The sequence below is a fragment of the Sceloporus occidentalis genome, unplaced genomic scaffold (assembly GCF_023333645.1).
Source record: "Sceloporus occidentalis isolate IW3139 unplaced genomic scaffold, rSceOcc1.0.p SCAF_127, whole genome shotgun sequence".
NCBI lineage: Eukaryota > Metazoa > Chordata > Lepidosauria > Squamata > Phrynosomatidae > Sceloporus > Sceloporus occidentalis.
The window spans coordinates 1,460,682-1,485,014 of NW_028317107.1; the positions used below are offsets into that span (position 1 = coordinate 1,460,682).

The following is a 24,333-nucleotide window of genomic DNA, read 5'->3' on the forward strand; positions in this document are numbered from 1 at the left end:
GCCTACGTATATATTGTCAGACGAGATCTGCATTACTCTTATTAATGTGCAAATTACGTTTCATTTGCTCAAAAATAATTCAACCATGGTCTAGAACCTGAGATTTCACAAACTAGGGAGCAGAAGAGAAGGGGTTCTTTGTTCCATCAAAGGTAAGCAGTGTGGCATGGAAATTATCAGATCTGGGAACTTTCAGCGTTTGCCCCTGAGTCAAATGGTTTTTACCCCAGGCTCAAGGTGAAGGTGCAGAGTCTCAAGGTCACACAATCTGGAACCAACTTCTCCCTATTGTGTGTGAGCATGTATGTGTGTGTCAGCATGAATGTGTTTGTATAAGTGTGTGTGAGCATGGGTGTGTAAGCATGGATGTGTAGGTGTGTGTGAGAGGGAGTATATAGAGGGTATATGGAGTGTGTGTTACTGAGTATGTGCATGTGTGTTGGCGTGAGTGTGTAAGTCTGTGCAAATGTGTGTGATAATGCGTAACAGTGCGTTTGTGTGTTATCAGGGGGGCAAGGGGCCGATTTAGGAGCAAACCAAATATTGAATCCATCCTGAACCACTTTTTAACATGCTTCTCGCCTTATAGGGTTGCCTGCTTGCTATACATTTATTTTCTAGTATTTGAAGTTAGGTCTTCAGAGTCTGTTTTCATTTTTTTGGGCAGAACAGCCCTAACTTTAACGAATTATAGGTTAACTATAAGAGAACTGTCTCAGCTGCATTATGCAACGACTTTACCACTTATACCGGGGCAGTTAATTATTTAATACCAGGTATGTCTAACAGATGTCTCTCAAACTGCTCACATGTTAGCGGCCTGCACGTACATGCGTGATCAGGAAACACATAGCAGTCAGTTCATGTAAATGTGTAATAAGGGAACCCTCCTAATGGCAAACAATACCGGGGGCCACGATCTTGAAATATATTTAGAAAGCTAATTGTATCTGTTTTTACCATAACTTTATATGCCCGTGGGTATTTTTTTTCCATATTGAACCAACAACAAAAAAAACAAGGAAATCGGTGTGAAATAGCTAAATAAATCTTTAATAATTCTAATTGCAAATGTACATGAATCACACAGCCACATTACTAGCAACGTCTGTCTCTGTACATTATTACAGGCCAAAGGATTTCTTCAACAAATGCTTTTAAACGTTTGGCATTGACTACCATACTGTATGTACAAAAAAAAAAAAGATAAATATTATTTATGATAATAAAAAAAAATCACCAGGTTTCTTCCTATCTGTCCCGACACACAGGAAAAAAAAAATTCACAATTTTTATTGTACAATTCTAATTAATTCAATGGCATTAATCTAAACCCCCTTTATCTGCAGACCTGGAGCCGCTGTCAGTCATGTGATTATTTTGGGTGACTTTCCCGGCTCAATTACCGCACTGAGCTGATGCTTTATGGCAATGCTAATGAAGTCTGTTCCACCATAGACTTTCATTAGTCAGGTTGTCTTTCTGTGTGATTAAGACTGAGCCATTCTATTATTTAGATGGGCTCAAATAACAAACTATTACAAGTAACAGAGAAATGCAGTAGAAGCTCCACTTCTGTTGAACCTGCATCAAGGTCAACCACAGAAGACATTTAGGCTTTTCATGGAATGGTCCCAAGCTTTTCTTTAGTACAAAGAAAGCAAATTTGGCAGCATAATAATGAAATACTTAATTTCTCACAACAATTATGTGGACTGTTACACGTACATACATTCCCTCTTGCTATGCCATGTCTCTGTATGTGTAACAGTCCACATCATTGTTATGAAAAATGTATTTCATGTTATAATGGACATTTTTAAGTCCACTGGTTCCGATTGGACACCGCTATACCCCAAAAGAAAACACAATGGAGTTCTATACTGATATTTTGATCAGGAACTCTCTCTGTCATTCGATCTCGCCATGTCCCGCCAACAGTCGCCATGATGCAGGGAGTAGTAGCAGAAAAGCAGGGTATAGGTGCTAACCCACCATAACAAGAACCCTCAAAATAGATATTTACACCTAAATACAAGGTGTAGTATTTAAAAAAAAATAAAAAAATTAAGCGCCGTATAAGTAATCAGATTTTTAGATCATGTTTTGTGATGGAATATCGTGTAATATCCTGAAATACGTGCAATCCATATTTGTTACCTGTACACCCTAATACACCTCAAGTTAAGAATTCTCGTTGATAACAAATATCCTCATCCCATACCTGTATATATATATTTACAGAAATAAAAAATAATATCGTGTGTAAGATACAGTCTACACACAGCCAGGGCCGGCCCGACAATGGAGCCGTGTGGGGCAACCGCTCCAGGCGGCACTTTTGAAGGGGCGGCACTTTGTCGCCCCAAGCCCCTTTTTTTTTTTTAAAGCGAAAGAGAGAGAAAGGGGCGCCGAGTGGTTTTCACTTACCAAGCTGACGGTACCCGCTCGGCGCCCCTCTCTCTCTCTCTCTCTCTCCTCTGCGGCGAGTCTTCCTGTTCGGGGGGGCAGGGACGGAGGGAGAGAAAGGGTAGTTGGGGGGGGCGGCATTTAAAAATTCGCCCCAGGCGGCATTTTGCCTTGGGCCGACCCTGCACACAGCATCAAGAAAATTTCTTTTCTGCAAAATATTACAGATTTAAACACGAAAGACATTCTAAAAAAAGAATATAAGACGTGCGTTAAAAGTAAAAACATCTCTACATTTCCACGTCTGGAATTTTTTTTTAGGGTGATCCTTAACAATCAACAAAATCATGGAAATCATGTTAATTCCGGACACGGGAATAGGCATCCATTACCATTTTCTGAGTCGCAGTGGATTGTGGGTATTAAAAAGCAACCACTACTTTTTCAGATTTCTTATTTAAATTATTCTGCAGTACGTTCAGGACGAAAATAACACACAAATAGAATTTGTTTCAGAAAGAGCCGTTAATTAGTATATTCCCCCCCCCCCTAAATCTGTGCTTTGAGAGGAGAAACGGGCGACTAGAGGGGCCGAATGGGGCCGATCTGCGGTTACATTGTATGTTTCTATCTTGTGTCTATGGTGTAGTGGCTACATCCTTCTATTAGCTTCCTTTCTTTTACTATATTGAGAACTGGATGCTGTGTTAACCCAAAAAAGTATAATTAGTACGGAGAATTAACTCTGTAAAGTACAACAACTTCGACCCATAGAGCCCCTGCCAAAAACCTTTACTTATGTCAGAAAAGGTCGTCCTAGATGTTTTTTTCGCGATTATGTCAGGTAAAAAATGTATCGCTGCCTCTGTCTCAGTTCTTTTGGTTTCCGAAATGCAGCTAAGAAGAGCGTATAGACAGAGCAGCGAAGTATATCATCAAAGATAGGTATACTCATGAAAAGATATCAAACAAAAAAATATAATTCAATATACTTACAGTAACAGTAAACTGTGTATATTTCGTTTTAATTATTGCAAGATTCAACTTTAAAGGATTTTTTATATTACGAAGACTTGCTGCTTCTAATCATTCCTAATTGTGATCACGACAGAAGCCAGGGAGGAGATAAAATCTCCTTTTGTCATGTTTTCTGTAATTATCAGTAATTACTGTACTGAATATGTTTGGTTTGTTTTGCCAAATGAAAAAAAAAAAATATATATACAATTGAAAAAAAAATAATAATAATAAAAATATATATATATTCCTTTGTCTCTATTAAATTATACAAATGCATTCCTTTGTCATTTAGTGAATCTAAATATGACTCAAAATATATTAAAATCTTAAATTTTATAAAGCAATTCTTTATTTCAGAGCAGGAACAGGAAAAAAAAAAGAAATAGCCTTAATATTTTGGTATGGAAACTAAAAAAATACATTCCAATATTTTTTTTCTTATATTTCAGGTCATATAATCTTACATTAAACTTATGGTTTCTTTTGTATATTAAAGTTATTATATCCCATACTATATGTATAAGTTATTTTTTGTTCAATAATGTTTATTGTGTTTGTTTTATTTTCCCTTTAAATGTTGTTCCTACAGAGCCAACGACTCCTTTTCAAAAATGGCTATAAATGGAAGACACTTTTTGGACAAAATGTGTTATCTATGCCATTACCGATTGGTGTTTTTTTCTTTTACAAATCATAATAGTGAACTTATTCAGAATAAAAATGAATTTCTAACATTTCTGTCTATGTGTAATATTCTCTGAAAAAAATATTTTAGCTTTTTGTGACTTTTACTATGATAATCATAATCATTCTTTAATCGTGCAAAATTTCTCCTTCGCCTATTGTTTTTCAGGGAATGCTAAATTGTCATGTGACACAAAATCAGACACTGATAGGTTGTTGCCATAGAAACTGAACCTGTATCTTTTTTTTCTCTTCTGTGGTTAAACATTGAAAGTACAAAATAAAAATACGACAGATCTGCCAAAGTTTATTTGCTTAAGATTGACTAGAGAGCGTCATGAATAATTTATTTAAGTGGAACCGCATCTTTAAATGCCATCTCTTGCATTCTCAGAACATAAACTGAGATTTTAAAATCTCTAAATTGGACTCCAAAATCCTTTCTATTGGGAACGTTGTAGACTTAATACTACCGCTCGTCTTAAAAAACATAATTTCTAGAATTTCTAGAAAATTTTGTAAATAGTGTTTAATCCCATTACTAATTAATGACAATAATATATATATATAAATATGTATATATATATATATACATATATATATATATATATATATATATATATATACATATATACCATTTCCATTTAATCAGTAGCTATAATATTTTATAAACAAGCCACTGACATTCTTATATGATTCCATGTTTTTATATCGCCCGAGTATAATTCTTATCTCCCCAGTTCCTAAAAATATGTTTATTTTATTAAACGAGCCTTAATCTATACGGCAATTATCTGCGTTAATGAAAAACAGAATTACTACCATTCTAAAAGAAAAGAAAATAAAAAAAAATGGAGCTTCCACTGTATTTCAGATATCATTGCCAATTATATATATATATTTAAATGTAATAAACACAATAAAGACATTTTTTTTCATGATAGACTCCCTTTAATGGGATGGCGTACATGTGCTTGTCGCGGGTACATGTGTGTGCGGGGTTTCGGACTGTTAGTGTATATATAATATACAGCGTGAACATATGCGATAATGTAAACATACGACTAGATCGAAATTCGATTGTTCTGTGTTTTTTAAGCCACAAACTCAACAATTAAGATTAGCTAATGAATGAGAACACGCGCTGTCACTTTTAAAATGTATTTCTCATATTTTTTCATCACTCGGTTCTCGGTTTGCCTACGTTACACTGTCTCTTCCACAAGCGGAGGTAGCAGACTTACAATTTAGTAGGCGTTTTTTTTTTTTTAAATATAAATATAAATATATTAAATATGTATATATAGAACTGTTCTCAAATGCATCAACTGAAAGCAGCACATATCAACATGTTTGTGTTTTTGTCCTGAATTCCCAAATTTCACTATTTTTGGCTCCTCGGAAGCTGATATGGTCAACGTGACGTTTTTCGGGCACCAGGCTTGTTTCTCCGTCCCCTGTTGTCATAAAAAAGACATAGTTTTTTGTTTTTTTTTTACTGGGTCCACGGGCCACCTGGGGGGGGTAAAAAACCCAACAAAGTCACCCCAAAAACCTTTCCAATTTTCATAGTCGTCCACAAAGGGGTAGAATCCAGACCGAGGATAATAAATGTACAGAGCCAAAGCCTATTTTAGTGACCACCAAAAATGAAGCCATTTTTTGGGGTATTTAGAGCTTATCGTCAAACAGCGACCCATCTCAACGGGCTGAACTTATACGATCCAACATATAAACATATCAACCTGTTTTGGGGCCAGCCCAGCCTTTTGACAATGGGATACGGACGTTGGTATATCCTGATGCTCCTGTTCACTTTAATGATCATTGCTTTTTTGTTTTGTTTTAATTGTTTTTTGTAAATTTTGTTTTTGTCTTCCGTTCCTTTAACATTCCAAGCAGTGCGTATCCCAAATATTAAGTGGATAGTACTCCCGAATATCGGTTGTTTTTTTTTCTAAGGAATACTGTGAAAGAAAAGAGATATATTTTACCCAATATCGACTTGTCTTCTTTTACTTGTCACACTTTTTTTTTTTGGAAGTTGCTTTGAAGGTTTACGGTACCTTTTGGATATTTTGCAAGCTTTTCCACCTGCCTTGGTTAAAAAATGGTAACGAAACCCACAAAGCAGCCTTATTGCTACCAGGATGAACACGGCTACAAACACCATGAAAAAAAGAAATGCATCACAAAAAATCTAAAATTATATTTTAAAAACAGTCAGTATTGGTAAATATATGTAATTATGGTAAATATATGTAATTATGGTAATTTTTTATACCAGTATCTCACCTACAGTTGTTGTCACTCAGGTTGCATGAAGTTCTACAATTATCAGTGTTATAAGACTATACCTGGAGTCTCCGGTTGAACCGCCATGTCTCTGGGTCACTTCCTGCGGGAGAGGAAGTAGTATTTGGCCATGGCGACTTACCACTCACTCCCGCTCCCATTGCCAGACCATTAAAGGCTGGCCTTATCCCCCCCCACACGGGTAGTTCTCATCCCGCTGCCTTGTAAAGCCATTCCCTCAGAAGGAGGAGAACCTACCCTAGGCCAGCGGCCATCTTTTTTCTGTTACCATGATGACCACGGAATTACAATCAGCTAAAACAAACACGGACAGCTTAGAGAAAGATTAGGTTCTGAATCTGTTCTTACATTTTTTGTGATACATTCCATTTCTCAAAAATATAATTTACAGAGAACACCCCAGAATGAACTGAAACAAGTTTTATATATATATATATATATATATATACAAAAAAATATATATACAGTTTTAGAAACTTTAGAAATGTTTTTGAGATCATGGAAGCTGAAAGCTATGCGGGAAAAATGGAAAGCATCGAAAAATTGTCATAAAGCAAATTGAACTATATCAGAGTTGTGGGATTATTAAAGAAAAAATAATAATTTTAATTACGTCTGCAGTATTTTCAATTCTATTTACATAAAACAAATCTTAAATTAAAACTATCAATAGGGATTCTCTGAAATGGAAAGAAAAACAGCATTCTTAACAGATTATAATATTTGTTAACAAGCTGGGGGTTGCTTTTTTTCAGTGCACTTTCCACTTCCTGTTATTACTTGGGACAGCTTCCTGCCGGGATTCGAAATTCAATTAGAAAATAAAATGGACCCCCCAGGCTTGTTTAAAATACCAAAAAAGGGGGTCAAGGGGGTATATAGAAATATACGTATTTACTCAGGAATGCTACAAAACGTATCTTAAAGAAAACTTTAAGCATTAGAATGCAAGTTTCCCTTTACGTTGATAGTTATGAGCTAATTGGCCCTGTCCTCCGACGAGCTGGAATTTTGTTTCGTGCCTATAAGTTGTCTGTTTCGTCCCTTGGCGTTAATTTGTGCCCATACGTCAAAATACAGAGCTATAATGTCAAAACAATTTGGCCATAAAAGTGACAGATATCTTCTGCAGAATGCTTAGTCTGTGATTTTCCGAGTGATACTTGAAGTGCCTATTAAGTGCAAATTGGAACTTTAAGGCTCAATCTAAAATCGCTTCAGTATAAGCACAAGCAGCGCAAGAACGGAGAAGAAAAAACATTTTCCATATATAAAAAGAACTCTGTAGTTTTTAAAGTTTGTAAGAAATTAGGCGGAGTGACGGCTTAACCACATTTTAGGGATAATTTATCGTATTTTCTTAAATATAAATTCTCCTATTTTTTTAGGGGAAAAAAAAAAACTAAGTGTGACTTGCGGTATTGACTGATACGAACACTAGCGCTGTCCAAATTGCTAATGCAGGGGGCCGTACGTCATTGAGAAAAATAGGTTTCAAGGGGCCAGATCCTATAGCATTGATCGTGTGATGTAACTATGATTTTGTCTGTTCATTTATAAGGGTTGCAGGCCACCCATGGACAACACCGATGTATAAATATAGTATTTATTTCCCTGTATTTTTGTTGACACGTTGACCTGCCAAATATTCAAATTTTTCCCCAAAATATTCTGCTTTGTTTCCACCTCTTAAAGCATTTTTCCCAAACTCCCTTTAAATTGGATGGTTTTTTTTAAAAAATGCGTCAAATTTCTGGAGTGTGGCCAGAAAAGTTGATTAAGTCCGATATGACGGTCGTTCGGGTATATCGTATTTATCCGAGAAAAGGTCATCCTTGGTGAAAGTTGTTTTTTTTTTTTTTATTGCACAGACCTCGCCTGCGTAACATCGCACATTGCACAAAAATACATTCAGTGATGCAGCCATCACGTTAAAATAAAGTTCAAATTTTGCATTTGTTTTCAGATATATGCATATTTTGATTGCTATAATGTTCCTATAATACAAGCACGTTGTAGGGTACAATCTATGTACAGTATAGTAGTTTGATCTTAAAGGGGGAAACTATTTCCCAAACTAGAAATAAAGATATCTTTTAAAGAATTAAAAAAAATCTTCTTCACCTGCGCGATGTCAGGGCTGCTTTTTCTGCTGGGGGAGACCATATTTCCTATGGGCAGGACAGGAACTATCAGCCTCTGTCCCCCCGTAAGGCCGTCAACAGCCCCCCACAAATCAGCGGTGACATCACGGTGGAGAAAAAAGGAAAACTTCTAGGGGGGCTGTAATGGTACATGTCTTCTTTAATATATGTATCTTTATTTCTAGGTAATAATACCCCTTTAAAAAGAGACTCTGCCTCTAAAACAGTGTATGCCCCGTGAATGTAGAGCATAGAAATATTTTTTGGCCCCACCCCTTTTAGGAAATATGATTCCGTATGTAAATTTTAGATCTCATTTGCATATGGAGCCATATAATTGAAAATATACTTCTGCCATGTTAAAATAATGTCCATAAAGGAGTGGAGTGGCTTGGGGTATTTAAATCCACTATTTTAAATATAGTACTTTTTTTTAGTAGAAATATAAAGAGAATAAAGGTTTTCTAAGAGATTCATAATTCTGTTTATGTTCGATAAAGGTGACAATCTAGCATATTATCAAAGAAGAAAATTTGGTCATGTAAGTCATCTTCTCTTGTGGAATCCCCATATTTTTGGTCAAATAACTTTTCTTTCTTATTGTGTTGTAAACCCGTATCATACTATTTCATTAACACAACACTACAATCTTCACTGAAAAAAAATAATAATATACATTTCCCTTTTTTTTGTACTTTTACCTAATTTATCTGCTTATGAGAGGTAGTTAATTGAATGTGGACAGGGCCGGCGTCTCAAGACAACGTTCTCCTGCCTGTCCTCCATTCAAAGTTTAATTGCAAAGTCCACCTAAATAGGTATTTTAACATATTTTAACATACTGGCTCTGTATCTGGCTTGGAAAATTAGGGCAAAAATTATAAACAAAAAGAACTCTTTTTTTATGGTTAAAAGTATAAACCAATGAAGCTTATTCCAATTTACAAATTACTCCTTTTGAAACCATTCTATTCTACAACGAGCCATAAGGATTGAATCCCAGCTTTGTAATATCATAACAAATCAACTGACCATTGTACTTGTTTTCATACCGCAGACATGTATGGGGTAGTAGAAATCTTTGCCAATCTGCCATTACCAAGTATGATGGAGTTCACTGGTATTCTAGAACAAGGATAGGCAACCGTTGTTGTTAAATTATAACAGTCCCTGGCTGAGGACGATGGGTTTGTTTGGTGAAAAGAACATGAGGAGTATCATATGTTGGGAAGCTTTCTTTTAGATGGAACTCAACTTGACTCTGGATACAAAAGTCCCAGATGAGAACTGGTTGTAGATGATGGAACTCAAAATATTGATGGAGTATGCTGATATGTGGGTGCTGTGTGACCAAAAATGGATGGAAGTGAATATGTCTCATAAAAGTCCCAACCCTTTTATATCCCAACCTACCCCAAAATCTGTCATGTGTGTTACATATGTGTCTGCCCTGCCTCATGGCCCCATTATGATCACTGATCAGAAAATACGCTAGGTCCCACTTTGGCCAAATGCCCATGTGCCCAACCTCAACTGTCCATGACCACACCTCCTAAAACCCCCCATTATTCGCTGTCTTTGTGGGTTGTAGATATTTAAAATTGTAAATTGTTGTCAAATCTGAGCAAGGGGTCTGCTGTTGGCTCTACCTGCCAAAGGCTTTTTTTTTTATTAAAAAAAATGTTTTTAACAGTTTCCAAGTTGGAAAACCACTGACATCCATTTTTTTTTCTATTAAAAGGGGGAAAGAGGGAAAGAGAAAAATTATAATCTCTTTTTTCATTAAATAGGTGGGCTAGAGGAATAACACAGCTCTGTATATCTGCTGAAAATAGTTTTTTTTTATATGGGTTTTTATTCGGTGGCTAAAGGCGTGCGTACAATGGACAAAACTGGCCAACTCTCGAGCTTGAGCCTGATATATTATTGAAGGCTGTTCAATAAAACGCTATTTCCCGGGGGGGGGGACTTAACACAGTTGTTGCTGCAACACAATTGACAGAAAATGTTATTTCTCAATTGAAACAAAACAAGAGGATGTTCTAATTCCATTAGAAAGTATGGACAACCTGCCCAAGTAACTAATCTGGTTGTAGAGATTTGGTTGTGTGTGGTTTTTTTCCCTTTAAATAAACATAAACATTTGTTTACGTCTTTAAATCAATTTTTCTTTTTTAGTTATCCCTTTGAACCTTTTGGATAAAATTTGTCAAAGGGATCAAAGAGAATCGGATAAAAAGAAATACTAATTATAATTATTATTTAGACATTTAACATTGAAATAATTCACCAGCAAGGACAGCAAATCATATACAAATATGTATTGTTATGGCACATTTTCTACAAGTTTTTTTTTTGTATGTGTGTGTGTGTTTTGTTTTTCTTGTTTTGGTTTTTTTTTCTTTACTATTTCCCCCCCCAAAGCATTGGCTTTCGCTTTTTAGGGGTATTAGATCCACAAAATGCATCAGTCAAACGCTGCTTCCATTAAATGAGCAGGTATCCCTTGAAGTGCTGCTGGCAGCTGAGTTCATGACTGTTGGGGTTCATCTCTGACGTGTTCCCGCTTTGTTAACAATTACTGCTGTTTCTGAACTCTCCGTTCTCTGTGATCTGCAATTTAGTTGGGTTTGTGGGGGAGATTCCATTACGTGTCTGCATGTTGTACCTCTCTTTAAGTTGCGTGAGGGCGCTCATAAGTCTGGCGTTGGCCGCGTCCAGGGATGCGATACGTTTCTCCTAAAAAAACGAGAAGTGAGAGGAGGTCAATATTCTTTTCAAGAAGGAACGGACAGGGCGAGGGACAACCCGTGCTAGTTTCTGTCCCACACAAGACATACACGTCTAGGTCAACGTGTGTCCTCTGATCAAAAAGACAGAGAAACATTAATACCAAGTTGACATGTTCATAAAGGTGCCTGAGGTGTCTAAGCAGGAGGTTTCCTTAAGGCTGATGGCCCTCAAACTCATGGGACTAGGTTCTTAATGTCTAAGCAGGAGGTTTCCTTGAGGCTGATGGCCCTCAAACTCATGGGACTAGGTTCTTGATGTCTAAGCAGGATATTTCCTTATGGCCCTCAAACTCATGGGACTAAGTTCTTGATGTCTAAGCAGGATATTTCCTTAAGGCTGATGACCCTCAAACTCATGGGACTAGGTTTTTGATCATCATGTATTTTAAAATGTCTTTTTTTTCTTTGAACATACACGTCAAACTCATATTTCAGCAAAAAAGGTTATAATGCATCATATTTTGGCTTAATATGGGTTTGCTTTGATGGGTAAAAGGTCCAATGCAAGGAATGGTTGGACAACCCTTTAGTAGACCACCAGTTTAGGTGGAATGGAGCTTGGGGTTAGTATGGAGCCCCTTGCCACCTTTTGGTGCTCTAAATTTATTTAAACGTGAAAATGATTAAAAAAGAACCTTCTTGAGGAAATTAGAACCCTTGACTTTCCTTACATAAAGATTTATTTTTTTTATCCGTCGGCGAGAGACTGCTAAGTCCGACAGATGTAATTTCCTAATAGGGGCTCATTGCTCTAATAATTACGAAAATGTACATTGAGAATGACCTACAAATTACAATGTTGCTTATTAAAAATCTAAACGAGATCCATGAAATCATTTTAGGGCACGGTGATAGGTCTTGCCAGAGAGATCAGACTTGGCGCTTGTTCCCTGATTGGAAATTATAATTAACGTTGGACATGATACAACGATAATGGTTTTCATTAATTTCATAGTTATTAGAGACATAACCTACAATTTCCCCGTGCCCGCTGTGCAAAGATAAGGGGCTGTGAGCACTGATGATATGTTATCTGTAAGTAGCTGTTTCATGCCGATGTCTAGGTATTGAAAGGAAGTGTTTAGCACGAAAGAATTAAATTAGCTGACTTACCTCGATATAATAAGTAATCTTGTTCATTGCCTAAGGCATGCCTCTCTCTGCGGGTCTATTCATTTAAAATACTTAACATAAGGGTACCTTATATTCGAATGGAGGCAGCCATGTTTTAACCTATCATAAAGTAAGATTAATAAAATATGTCCCAGACCTGTGCATCGATAATCTTCTGCTTGGAATCCACGGCGGCTTGCATGTCGGCATGGTCTTTCTTTAACTCCTCTTCCACAGACATTAATCTGGAACGAAAAACATACTCAGTATTAATCAACAAGCTCATGGTGGCAACTAAGGTCAAGTCAACCCTCCGTTGAGGTCCTGAGGGATCTCACAGAATTCAGAAGAGGAGCAGTGAGTTCCTTCAATGGTCTCCTTAGTTGATATACCCAAAACCCCCAAAATGTAAACATGGGGTTTGGCTAATCTCTATAGCTCTACCATGTCTGGTTCATGTACCATCTAAATATTTCCTATTTGTATTTATGTGAGGGTATGGCCTGGAACAGCAACCCCAACCGCATTCTTTCAAGCCTCCATAACAGTTCACATTTTCACTATGGCCTCTGATCCGCCGACCTACAGAATAGCAAAAATCCCCATAATGTAATGCGACCAGCCGATGAGACCATATAAAAGATTGCGTAATTCAAGAAGCCATATAGAAATCAATACATTCTTCTATTAGAGCGACATTGAAACTTGTTATGATGTAGAGCTCTCAAGTTGGACGGGGTTTGGTGGATGGCAATTTGTCATCTGACCCAATTCCCCTCTAACTGTGTGTCCGTTCAGTGTTACTACATGATGAGAGGGTGACACGGACTCGGAGAAAAGCGGGTGCTTGTTACATTATGATGGATAGTTCTCCAGTAAGAAACGTTTAGATCAAGCGAATGGGGGGGGGGGGGGGAACAGCAAAACGTGCCCGTAAAAAAAAAAAAAATTCACAATAGAAATTATTTCTAGTAACGGAAATCGCAGAAATCGCTCGTTTAATATCAATTAAGGATTCTAGAATTTGAGGTGCTTTGAACGTTAAGGACCATAGATAATGAATGCTCAGGCTGTTATAATCTCCACTTAAAAGGGAGTCTTGCTGAAACAATGAAGACGCAGGATACACATCTTATCCTAAAGGCAAATTTGCTTCTGATACCCACGCGGTTTTACAATTAGCAGCCAGTTGGTAGGTTCAGCAACTTTTTCCGCTAATCCTTTTTTAGCAGATAAAATCAGCAAATCCTGAGTTTATCGCTGATATGATTTTCAGATTGAACAGAGGTCGTGGTATGTTGAACCCTAATTGATTAAAGAGATGTTAAAATGTGGGAAAATTGAGGTTTGTGTTGGTAAAATTGTATTTTTACAAAAAAGACAGAGGCTTCGCGTTTTCCTGTTAATGGGGTTGAGACTTTATTTTCTTTCTAAATAAATGGACTGGGGACCGAGGAGATCCTTCCAAGTACCAGTGATGCGCCAGCCACATCTTCGGTGGGTGAGTAACCTCCATCCCATGAGTATGGATGGTAATTAAAACACTCAGACCTGCCAGTCTAACCCTTTGTCTCATTTTGGAGTGGTTTGTGGCCACGTCCACATCCCCCATCGCCCTCAGATATTGTTGGGGTTGCGGATCTAGAGGTGAGAACCAGGTTCCTCTTTCGCATTTGAGAGAAGACAATTACCGGGGACCCATTTCTTCTATTTATCTAAATCAAGAGAGCAGATTTTAAGGGTACATGAGAACACACCAACAGAAACCATGGTGCTGCTCAGGGCTTCTTTTGTCTTCATTAAGTTGTAGTAGTTAACGTTACACCTCTGGGGGGGGGGTCCAAAGACCCATACTATATTAAACTTTTCATATTCATACCTGCTTATAATTCCTTTCATCTGCATCTCCTTGTCTTCCTGTTGCCTCCGAAGTCTCTCCTCACTTTCCTCCAGCCTTGCTTGGTATTCCAGAAGTACCTTTTGGGTTTGCTCGTCCTGGCTCTTGCAGCGGTTTTCATAATCTTCCAGCTTCTTATTCGACAGACGCAATTTGTCCTGCAGAACCATGATCTCCTGTTGGTACTACAGGGAAACAAAAACAGAATATTAGCTTCAAATATCCAGTATCAGATCCATGTGACAATTATACGTCAGAACTCTACAGATACTATGGGATTTCTCATTCATTCGCTTGGCCTCTTGTTCGTTATCTAGATATAAATCATGTTCCAGACATTCCAAACCTCTTCTGCTTTCCACTCCCATAAAGTAATCTGATTATTAAAGCATAAATCCACCAATATTCCCAGGAATGACCTCAAATCGAGATATGAAGACCTAGAGTTTGGTGCTTCCCTATGTCTACATCACACATCTTGGAAGGTTAGAAGAGCTAACCGTTTCTTTATTATCATTCTCTATCCAATTGTTTATTGTACCCTATTTAATGAAACATTGTTAGCAAGAAGATTCTTCTTGATATCAATCGACTGGTGTGATATTTTTGATAAGCACCGGAACAATGTCAATTTGCAATTTCTTTGATCACTCGGTAATCATAATAGACAGAGAATGCTCTTAGTTCACCGCTGATTGCTGACATTCCTAGCGGAATCTTTCATTATTTATGTATTTATTTATTTATTATAAAAGCCAACAGGGATATATTCTTCCAAAAAAAAGATCCTTAAAAGAAAAAAGTTAATTAGATTTTTTAGTATAAAGCGTAAATTGTCAGCATTGTATCAACAACATTCTAACAATCTAATTCAAATGCCCGGGGGGCCGCTGGTCAACAGAGCCCCTCACACCAACCCAGACTGCCCAATGTGCCACGCTACACGCAATGTGAGCATACAAAAGTAACGTGTGGCTGTGCTATAATTCCATACTGTATTGATAGCCTGGAAATAAATTACTGCAATTAAAACAGAATTAAGAGCCAAAGTTTAGAATGTTAACGCTTATTACCGGTTTCTGATTTACCATCTGCTCAATACGGCACTGGTTTGCATGACACGCTAGGTTTCTATAGAGTTATCCCCATAAAAATAAAATTTTAGGAGGAATCCCATGGAAAAAAAATTCCCCAGCGCTGTATACAGTAATAACCCCCCAGCGCTGAATACAGTAATATAACCCCCAGCGCTGTATACAGTAATATAACCCCCAGCACTGTATACAGTAATATAACCCCCCAGCGCTGAATACAGTAATATAACCCCCCAGCGCTGAATACAGTAATATAACCCCCCAGCGCTGTATACAGTAATAACCCCACAATGCTGTATACAGTAACAACCTCCCAGCGCTGTATACAGTAATAACGCCCCAGCGCTGTATACAGTAATATAACCCCCCGCGCTGTATACAGTAATATAACCCCCAGCGCTGAATACAGTAATATAACCCCCCAGCGCTGTATACAGTAATATAACCCCCAGCGCTGTATACAGTAATATAACCCCCAGCGCTGTATACAGTAATATAACCCCCAGCGCTGTATACAGTAATATAACCCCCCAGCGCTGTATACAGTAATATCACCCCCCAGCGCTGTATACAGTAATATAACCCCCAGCGCTGTATACAGTAATATAACCCCCAGCGCTGCATACAGTAATATAACCCCCAGCGCTGTATACAGTAATAATAACCCCCAGCACTGTATACAGTAATATAACCCCCAGCGCTGTATACAGTAATATAACCCCCCAGCGCTGTATACAGTAATGTCGGTCAGCATTGACACCATTGTTAGTCATTTGATATTTTGGGTGACTTTCCCGGCTCAAACACCACGCTGAGCTAATGTTTTATGGCAATGCTAATGAGGTCCGTTCCTCCATAGACCAAATTGGTGATTAAGACTGAGCCATTCAATTCAATCACAGGCAGCATGATAATGATTCAGGATGTTTGTCTCCTAGGCTGGGGCTACGAAAACAGAACGAGAACCCATTCATTATATCTAGTATTGTGAATGCATATGCAAATACTGGACCATTTGTCATCTCTGTCTGTACTATTTTGCGAATGAATTAAACAAACGTATATCAGATTGTGGCCCTGAAGTGTTACTAAGAGCCACCATCATCTGCCTCGATCGTCTTGGGAAATAAGTGAACATTCTCTTTAGAAATGTATATAGGTATTTAACCATTAGTGTTTCCATACCAATTACCCAGTGATACATTGCCTTGTGCTGTTGCCATGGCGAACGTGTGGACATATCTAAATCATTCCTTGTTTCTCATTAACAAGGTATCAAGTGAAATAATGTACGCGGAATGTTGAAGTAACGGAAATTAATGCGCCCACTGCCCACTGCGCTCCGTCGCAGGACAAAGAAAACCAGCATTTTTTTTTAGAAAAAAAGATTACCAGAAGATCACAAGAGGGAAAGAAATTAAGTAAATACAGAAAACATAGATAACGAAATACAGTTATTATTAAGGGCTACTTTAACTACCGTATTTGCTCAATTATAAGACGACCCTGATTATAAGACGACCCCCCAAAATCTGAATATTAATTTATGAAAAAAAGAAAAAGCCTGAATATAAGACGACCCTATAGGAAAAAAGTTTTACCAGTAAATGTTAATTCATGTAAACTATGTGAACTATTGTTTGTTAATAAAAGCTACGATTGAGAAAAATATTTTGTTTTTATTTCTTATTTTTTCAACCTGCCCCCCCAGTTATGCACATCTGCCCCCAGGCTTGCCACTCTGCCCCAGAAATGCCTTATACCCCATATATGCCACTGTGCCCCATGATATGCCTTTTAACCCTCTAAATGCCACTGTGCCCCATGATACACCTTTTAACCCTCTATATGCCACTGTGCCCCATGATATGCCTTTTGACCCCCTATGTGCCACTCTGCCTCCAGAAATGCCTTATGCCCCCCATTTAACACTCTATCCCCTTCCCTCCTTCACCGGTAACTTGGGGGGGGGGGCATACACAGCAGGATCCAGGTCCCCTGCATCGCACAAATATTCATTAAAAAAATAAGAAAAATAATTAATTTTAAAAAAAACAAACAATTTATATTATGGTATAAGTATGAGTTAGTTTTCACAGCTTGGAATACGGGACATTATTAAAGAAAACCTACAGCGGTAAAAAATGAGAAAGAGTCATCGAGCGGCGCAGGTGACGGATTTGACATTTATGAGTCTTAAAGATGTCCATGTGATGGGATTTTAAGAGTTTATAGGGAGCGAGGCTTCTAAGAAAGGTTAGAGTGCATTGTAAGTACAGTATGTCTTAGTATCCGCTCAGTGGGGGGTTTAAGATATACAGCCCGTTCGTCGAGTAGCGCTAAAAAAATTCCGACTCAATTTTTGTTTGCTCCGGGCGAGCTCTCTGCTTGGGACAGCCTTCCCATTCCAACCATTCCTTGGACCTGGAGGATAGTGGTTTTAAGGGACATATTCTTCTTTTTTTTTTTTAATGAGGAGTTATACCCAGCTGGAATTTTCTTTTTTTTCCTGAAACAAAATTGGTAGCTCATGAAAATTCAAAGCCGGCAGGCACTGTGATTTTTTTTTTCTACAATTTTTTTTTTTTTTTTTCACAAAAGCATGCAAATGATACCTGCTGTAATTTATCACGATGCCTCTGCGTTGAATTTTCCAAGATTTTTTTATTTAAATTATAAAATTACGGAATTAATTGAAACGTGTACCACACGGTATAAGTTATATAGAATTGGAGCTTCGAAAATAATACATTTTCAGTATAAAAAAAAGAAATGCATTCTTTGCTTGTGTTACTAACGGGCAAACTTTTTCTGTGAGCATCAGAGACTGGTATATGTCAGAATAAAGCATCCATTAGTTCAGTGTGTATTAGAATTTTACTTTTGAGGGCATCTTGTTGTTTAAATATATATTTTCCCAGGATAACAGCGTCTAACTCTTCAAAGCTGTTAGAGCCAGGGGCAAATGCTTGGTAATAAATAGGTATCAAAAAGCTCTGTAAAACTACCACCCTTTTCAACCTTGACCAGCGATGCATTTAATGGAGTTCCAATCCATGCCAGACCAAGAGCAACAACCATTCGCACACCTAGGTGCCCCCCCAAAAAACACCCCCTGTTCTCTTATGGGTCCATCATTGTGATGGACATTAAAGGGACTGGACTTTCTCCCACTAGGAGACGTACATTGCAAAATTTCGAGAACCGGCATTATATCCATTCATGCCGCCCAAAGCATGGAGGTCTGTACCAGAAGAGGACAGATTTCCAATTGCTTGCAGGTAGCACGGTGGGTGCTACCTCCTTTGTGGCATCGGTAAACGTCAGTCTATTGGTATTCAAGAAGATCAATGCATGAATTGGCATTTGAGACCAAGCTGATCTGTCACCCACTCATTTCTTTATAAAGACGGTCGAGAGGGTGGCAGATAAAGTGGATAGGCATAAAGCTATCCTGAATCGAAGACGAGACCAAGGACTGATTGAGAAATACGCAGACAAGATGGGGCAGAATGGTTCTCATCTGCCATCAAATTCTATGCTTCTAGGCTTTCAGCAATAGGAGGTGGGAAGCCTAAGGGGATGAACATCCTTATGATGGCTGCTCTCATTGGCGTACAGAAAACATGGTTTTCTGATACCTATCATTTAATTTTGATTGATAATCATCATTAAGCATTCATATGAAATATAATGACCTGAAAACCATAAAACATTAGAAAGGGACGGGCCCCCTTTAAATAAAGTAAAACTCCACATAATGTCTTTCCAAAAAATGCTAATGACCTTATGGAAGGGAATAAACTGACAACGTGCGTTTTCCATGCCACATGGTTGGCATCAGGAAGTTGTGTCTTTTTGATTGGTTGTTCTATCCCGTTTTGGTGTTACCTTTTCTGCTTGGGTGAATTCATCCTTAATCCTGAGTTTATCCCTGTGCTTGATATCTGAGTCTGCAGAATCATCTTCTAAAAGCTGCGAATTCATATTCAACAACCAAGCAGCAGTTCGGTCCAGGGCATTGGGATTCACGGGTGAGGGGGCCTAAAACAGAACATACAACCATAACAAAAGAAATGAATGAAATAAAGAAAACAAAACAAAAAAAGATAATGAAAAAAAATGGATGTGAGATTACACGTAACGTTCTAGAAACGTCTTTTCTGGCGATGGGCCTAACGAGTGTCTACTGTGGCAATCTAGTCAAGTGTTCAATATGTGGAAGACCATGGAACACAGCAATGGAGGTGTAGAAAACTGGGTTCTCTATGACCGATACAGCCGTTCATATAGAAAGCAATGGCTTTACCCATTTAATTTATGTAATGATGGGTGCCCTTTCCAAAAAATGATATCTGCCCACATCACAGACACCTTCAGGGGTCCAACGCTTTTTACTAAATCAATCTTTCAAAGATGGCCCCCAATGACAGCAGGTGGGAAAGGAAAGCGGAGGAAGGATGAGGAAAGATAAGACTATTATTAGGATCAATTGGGGTTACCAAAGATGGACACGATGGACACTGAGGGATAGACTGGAAAGAGGTGAACTCCATTAGGATTATCGGCCAAAGGGATCCAGTATTAACGTTTCTGCATATGGAGAGTTAATTGGGTATCAAACTATCAAAAGACTGAATGATGGAGGATACATAAGTAGAGATGATTACATAAGCAAAATAAAATAATTACAGCCTTCTGTAACTGAATCATAATCTATCCTTCTGGAGGATAAGCTCTCTGGGGAAATTTAGCGTTGAACTCAAACAGGCGTACCTTTCAAAGAACTGCCGGGAAAGAATTACTTAAGACGCGCTGAACGCAAATTGTTTAATATATCCCTGTATTTTGACTGTCTTCGGCAAATTGAAGTTGGTGTTTAACAGGCCAGCTGGGGAAAGAGATCTGAAGAAGGCGCAATGGCCTGTATTAGGGCCCAATGGTAAAAACCAATCTTTGGGTTATTGGCGACGTACCTGCTGGTGTCATCAATAACGCCAAGCGTAAATCAAAGTATAGATATATATAGATTGATTGGGACATCTATGTTGGGGCGGTGGTCAGAGGACACCCTTACGAAAAATTACTGCAGTTTTTTCTGAAGTAATACTGCAGTTTTTTGGACATGAAAAAACTGCAATACTGCACTTTTATTGCAATATTACTGCACATTTACTGCAATATTTTTTTTATATTGCAAACCTACAGTTGTACTTCAAAGTACTGTAGCTTTATTGAATTTGTACTTCCGTACAAAAATAACTGCAGTACAACTGCAGTACAGTGAAGTACAAATGCAGTAATACGGCAGTAAATGTGCAGTAATACTGCAGTAAAAGTGCAGTATTGCAGTTTTTTCATGTCCAAAAAACTGCAGTATTACTTCAGAAAAACTGCAGTATTTTTTTTGTAAGGGCAAAGTTGTCAGGACCATAGGTGGAAGTGGGTGGGCCATACGCAGAAGTGGGTGGGAATGGGGCGTGAGGTGGCGAGGATCTCCCCAACTGCCCCATGAGCTCCACTGGCCCCGCAAATGCAGGACATGTGGGAGCTATGATTTATTGTACATTCTACGAATGTCCAAAAAGAAAACACAACAAAAAAGTCTAAAACTAAAAGAAAAATGGCCAAAACAAACGTACAGCCATTTTAAATGCAAATGGGTCGGGCGCGTTCCTTCATTCTCTATATACATTCTCTATATACATTCTCTATATACATTCTCTATATACATTGGGTATATTAGTTTGCTTTGCTGCCTCCCAGAAGATGATGATCACTGTGTTGGTCAGGGAGTCACAATTGGCTGCTATTTTTTATGGTTTTTTTTCTATTATGTTCTCTGTAGACCTGATGAATTTTTTTAAAGAAGTATCTCTTTCTCATAAGCATTCCGAGAGCCATCTAGGATCTGACATCCCGCTGCTCCGTCATCAGCTATTCCTGCCACGTGCATTTAGGGAAAAGAGGCCGAATTGATTTTTTATATCAATATTTGAATTATTATTAACGCTACTCCAAATTCATTACAGATAAAGAAGGGAAATTTTACCATACAGTGCAATGCAATTCCTTGCTGGGTGACATTCAAACAACCCTTCGAGAATTAAAAAGTTTGGCTCGTCTGAGAATATTTATCCCACTAAACCAAACCACAGACAGAATGTTTGGATCAGGAATAAGGACCTAATTTAACGCCTGTGCCCTAAGTCACAACATAGACCCAATTTAGAGAAGACATTACCTCTTTGGTTTCCAAATCTCTGTGCCCTTCTTTCCTCCCCTGATGCCCCTCATTCCTCCCCTGATGCCCCTCTTTTCTAGGAGCTCAGAATGTTTGCTGGGTATGAGGGGATCGCAGGGTTCTACAGACATAAAAGCCCCTATAATGTGTATAGAAACAGCTGGAAATGGCTTTTTAAATTAACTGTGTAAATTAAATACATTATTCTTCATCTAAGACCCCATTTCTAACCACAACTCCTAAAAAGTCCCTCTGGCCATTTAAAATGTTGGGGGGGGTACTTATTATACCACCACTAATGAAGTATGAAGAGCAGCTATGAGCCCTAAAAAATATCCATTAAAGTCGCTTGTTGCCCTAAATACAGGGTTATAAAAAGGAAATGGTCGGCTTCCATTATGCCTGGAACAATTACAATTTCATTCTCATTCATTCCGCGTTAACAGGTAGCCAGATGCTTTGCAAAACAGCGTCCTTAAAATTAGTATTGATCGCTACAGTACACATACGGGTAAATGGTACATTTGCTAATGTCAACACTTGCACAGTTATTACTCATAAATCAATAGCTGTAAACAAAAGACCTACATTCTGATTGATAGCCTTTGATCAAAGCCTTGATGAAGTGCTGCATGATGAAAGCATATTAGCCGGCCACAAGGCAAGCGAAAGAGTCTCTCGAAAAACAAAAGGAGCGATTCGGATCAAATGATCAGACTTGATACGATGGCTTAGTTATGGTTCCGAGAGACCGATGTATGTCTACCTTCACTTTAACAATCAATTCTGCCGTGCAACTTATAAAGAGGCAGTATCACCAAGAAATAACAAAGAAGAACTAAAGAACTTTAATAATGCAATATTAGATTCTTTCCCTAAATCTTTAAGTAGCTAAATGTGCACCATTTTTTATTTCCCTAGATACAGGGATCTGGTGATTAACCGGGATGAAGAGGACAGTCCATAATGTCAGTCAAAGTTTGTTGGGCTTCCTCCTCTTCAGTGCTGCTGATGATAGGGCTTTAAATCTTCTAAGATCCAAAGACCTTCTATGTTTGGGCTTACTGATACATTTTGTGGAACCGTTGGAGGAACAGGAGCTGTCAGAGGAACATCTAGACCCTAATGATGGGTCTGTATGACAAGATGGGGTTTTATTGAGCTAGAAAAGCTCTGACCTTCTGATCATGGAAGGCACTGGCTCTAGAGAGGTGCTCAGGTCTGACCAGCTTTGGGTCTCTCCCTTATCAGCAGCTTCCATAGTTGGACTCTGGGTTGACTTTGCAGACATTTCCAAATCTCCTGCTTCTAGTCGGAACACCTTTTAATACTAACTTTCCAAGAGTAAGAGGCCATGTAACTCAATTGAAACAATAATGCATCCACATGCCAGGGCAGAGACTGGAACCCTGTGTCCTAATGGGCAAGGGTTGGGTGATGCCATGGAGAAAAAAAAATGGCCGTCGTAACGATGGCGATGTTATGCCCTGTTCATTATTATATATGTTCTAAAATATGATACAAATAAATAATTACCCTTCCAATCATATCTATTTCAACAACACAACTATTAGAATGTCTTTTTTTTCTCCCCACCATTGATCGTTTCCACCTGAATGACCTTAAAACTGAAATTTCAGGCAGACAAATTGCTTTTTAGTGATGGGACTGTCTTCTCTGCCGTTAATAACCTGCATGTTTACCCTTTCATTTTTGACAAGCTATAATAAGAACAAACCCTCTCATTTTTAAGAGAACGGACTGTGGTATGTTTTCTTCTCTTCAATGGAGTAGAATGTTAGTCCTTAATTATTAAAGAGATTTAAGCATACATGCGGTCATCTAAAGTAGCATTCAGTTGAGGCAATTACGATAACAGATGTATATTCTGGAGCAGAATATTATTAGCGCTGGTGAAATTCTCCACTCTACTTCATTAGTAGTTTGTAAAGTCGTTATGAATGTGTTAATGATTAAAAAAAACGTTGTTTTAATAATACATAAAAATGCTTCGAAATGCTCATTAAAACCACTCATATAATGATACGTTGTCCCTAGAGGGCCAATTTCAGCCAAACGGGGACAGTTTGAGTAGCGTATTCTGTTTCGTTTCAGAAGAATCCCATGGCTGTATGTACTACAGGCCAAAACATTTAATAATGGCATTTTTTGAACAAAAGAACAGAAATTATACAGTAATTGGCTTTTTTTTTTTTTTGAGGACATGCGACCTACCTATATTTGTTTTTCCTTTTCAAACTGTGTAGTCGATGAAGTGTTTGATATGTTAAGGGTTACATAGCAGCAAAGCTGTGCTAAATGTCATAAACGCTGACAAATAGGTCATTCACTTGTCCTCGACTTCAATAATTCATTCACCTGTCCTTCTTCGCTAAAATATAATCTAACCGAAAACACAACAGTACAAAATGCATTTGTTTGTCGACAAAAGCCAAGGCTGGATGGTCCGAGCGAGGCGATAATTTTGGAGTATTCATTTGAAAGGTAAATTGTTTTTTTCCGGTGATTTATAGGGATTCCAAAAAGAGTCACAAAAAATATTCCCATTGATTATATTAATTTGGATTCCAAAGTCTTGGAATCCAAAGATGTAATAAAA

At 38.0% G+C, this 24,333-nt stretch overlaps 1 protein-coding gene across 2 annotated transcripts in view; it reads right to left on the reverse strand.

The window, feature by feature from the left end:
* Nucleotides 1-11,144: 11,144 nt before the first annotated feature.
* The window catches only part of LOC149281823 (disabled homolog 2-interacting protein-like), a 147,363-nt gene continuing 134,174 nt past the window's right edge, over nucleotides 11,145-24,333 (reverse strand). Inside the window, exons 12-16 of one of the 2 annotated variants that reach the window (XM_089498934.1) lie at nucleotides 19,361-19,513; nucleotides 18,085-18,087; nucleotides 14,358-14,560; nucleotides 12,636-12,723; nucleotides 11,145-11,312 (exon numbers count right to left, since the gene is read on the reverse strand). In XM_089498934.1, coding sequence (XP_089355060.1) covers nucleotides 11,145-11,312; nucleotides 12,636-12,723; nucleotides 14,358-14,560; nucleotides 18,085-18,087; nucleotides 19,361-19,513 — 615 coding nt within the window. The remainder of the gene's footprint in view (nucleotides 11,313-12,635; nucleotides 12,724-14,357; nucleotides 14,561-18,084; nucleotides 18,088-19,360; nucleotides 19,514-24,333) is intronic. The other variant, XM_089498933.1, reaches the window with a different exon arrangement.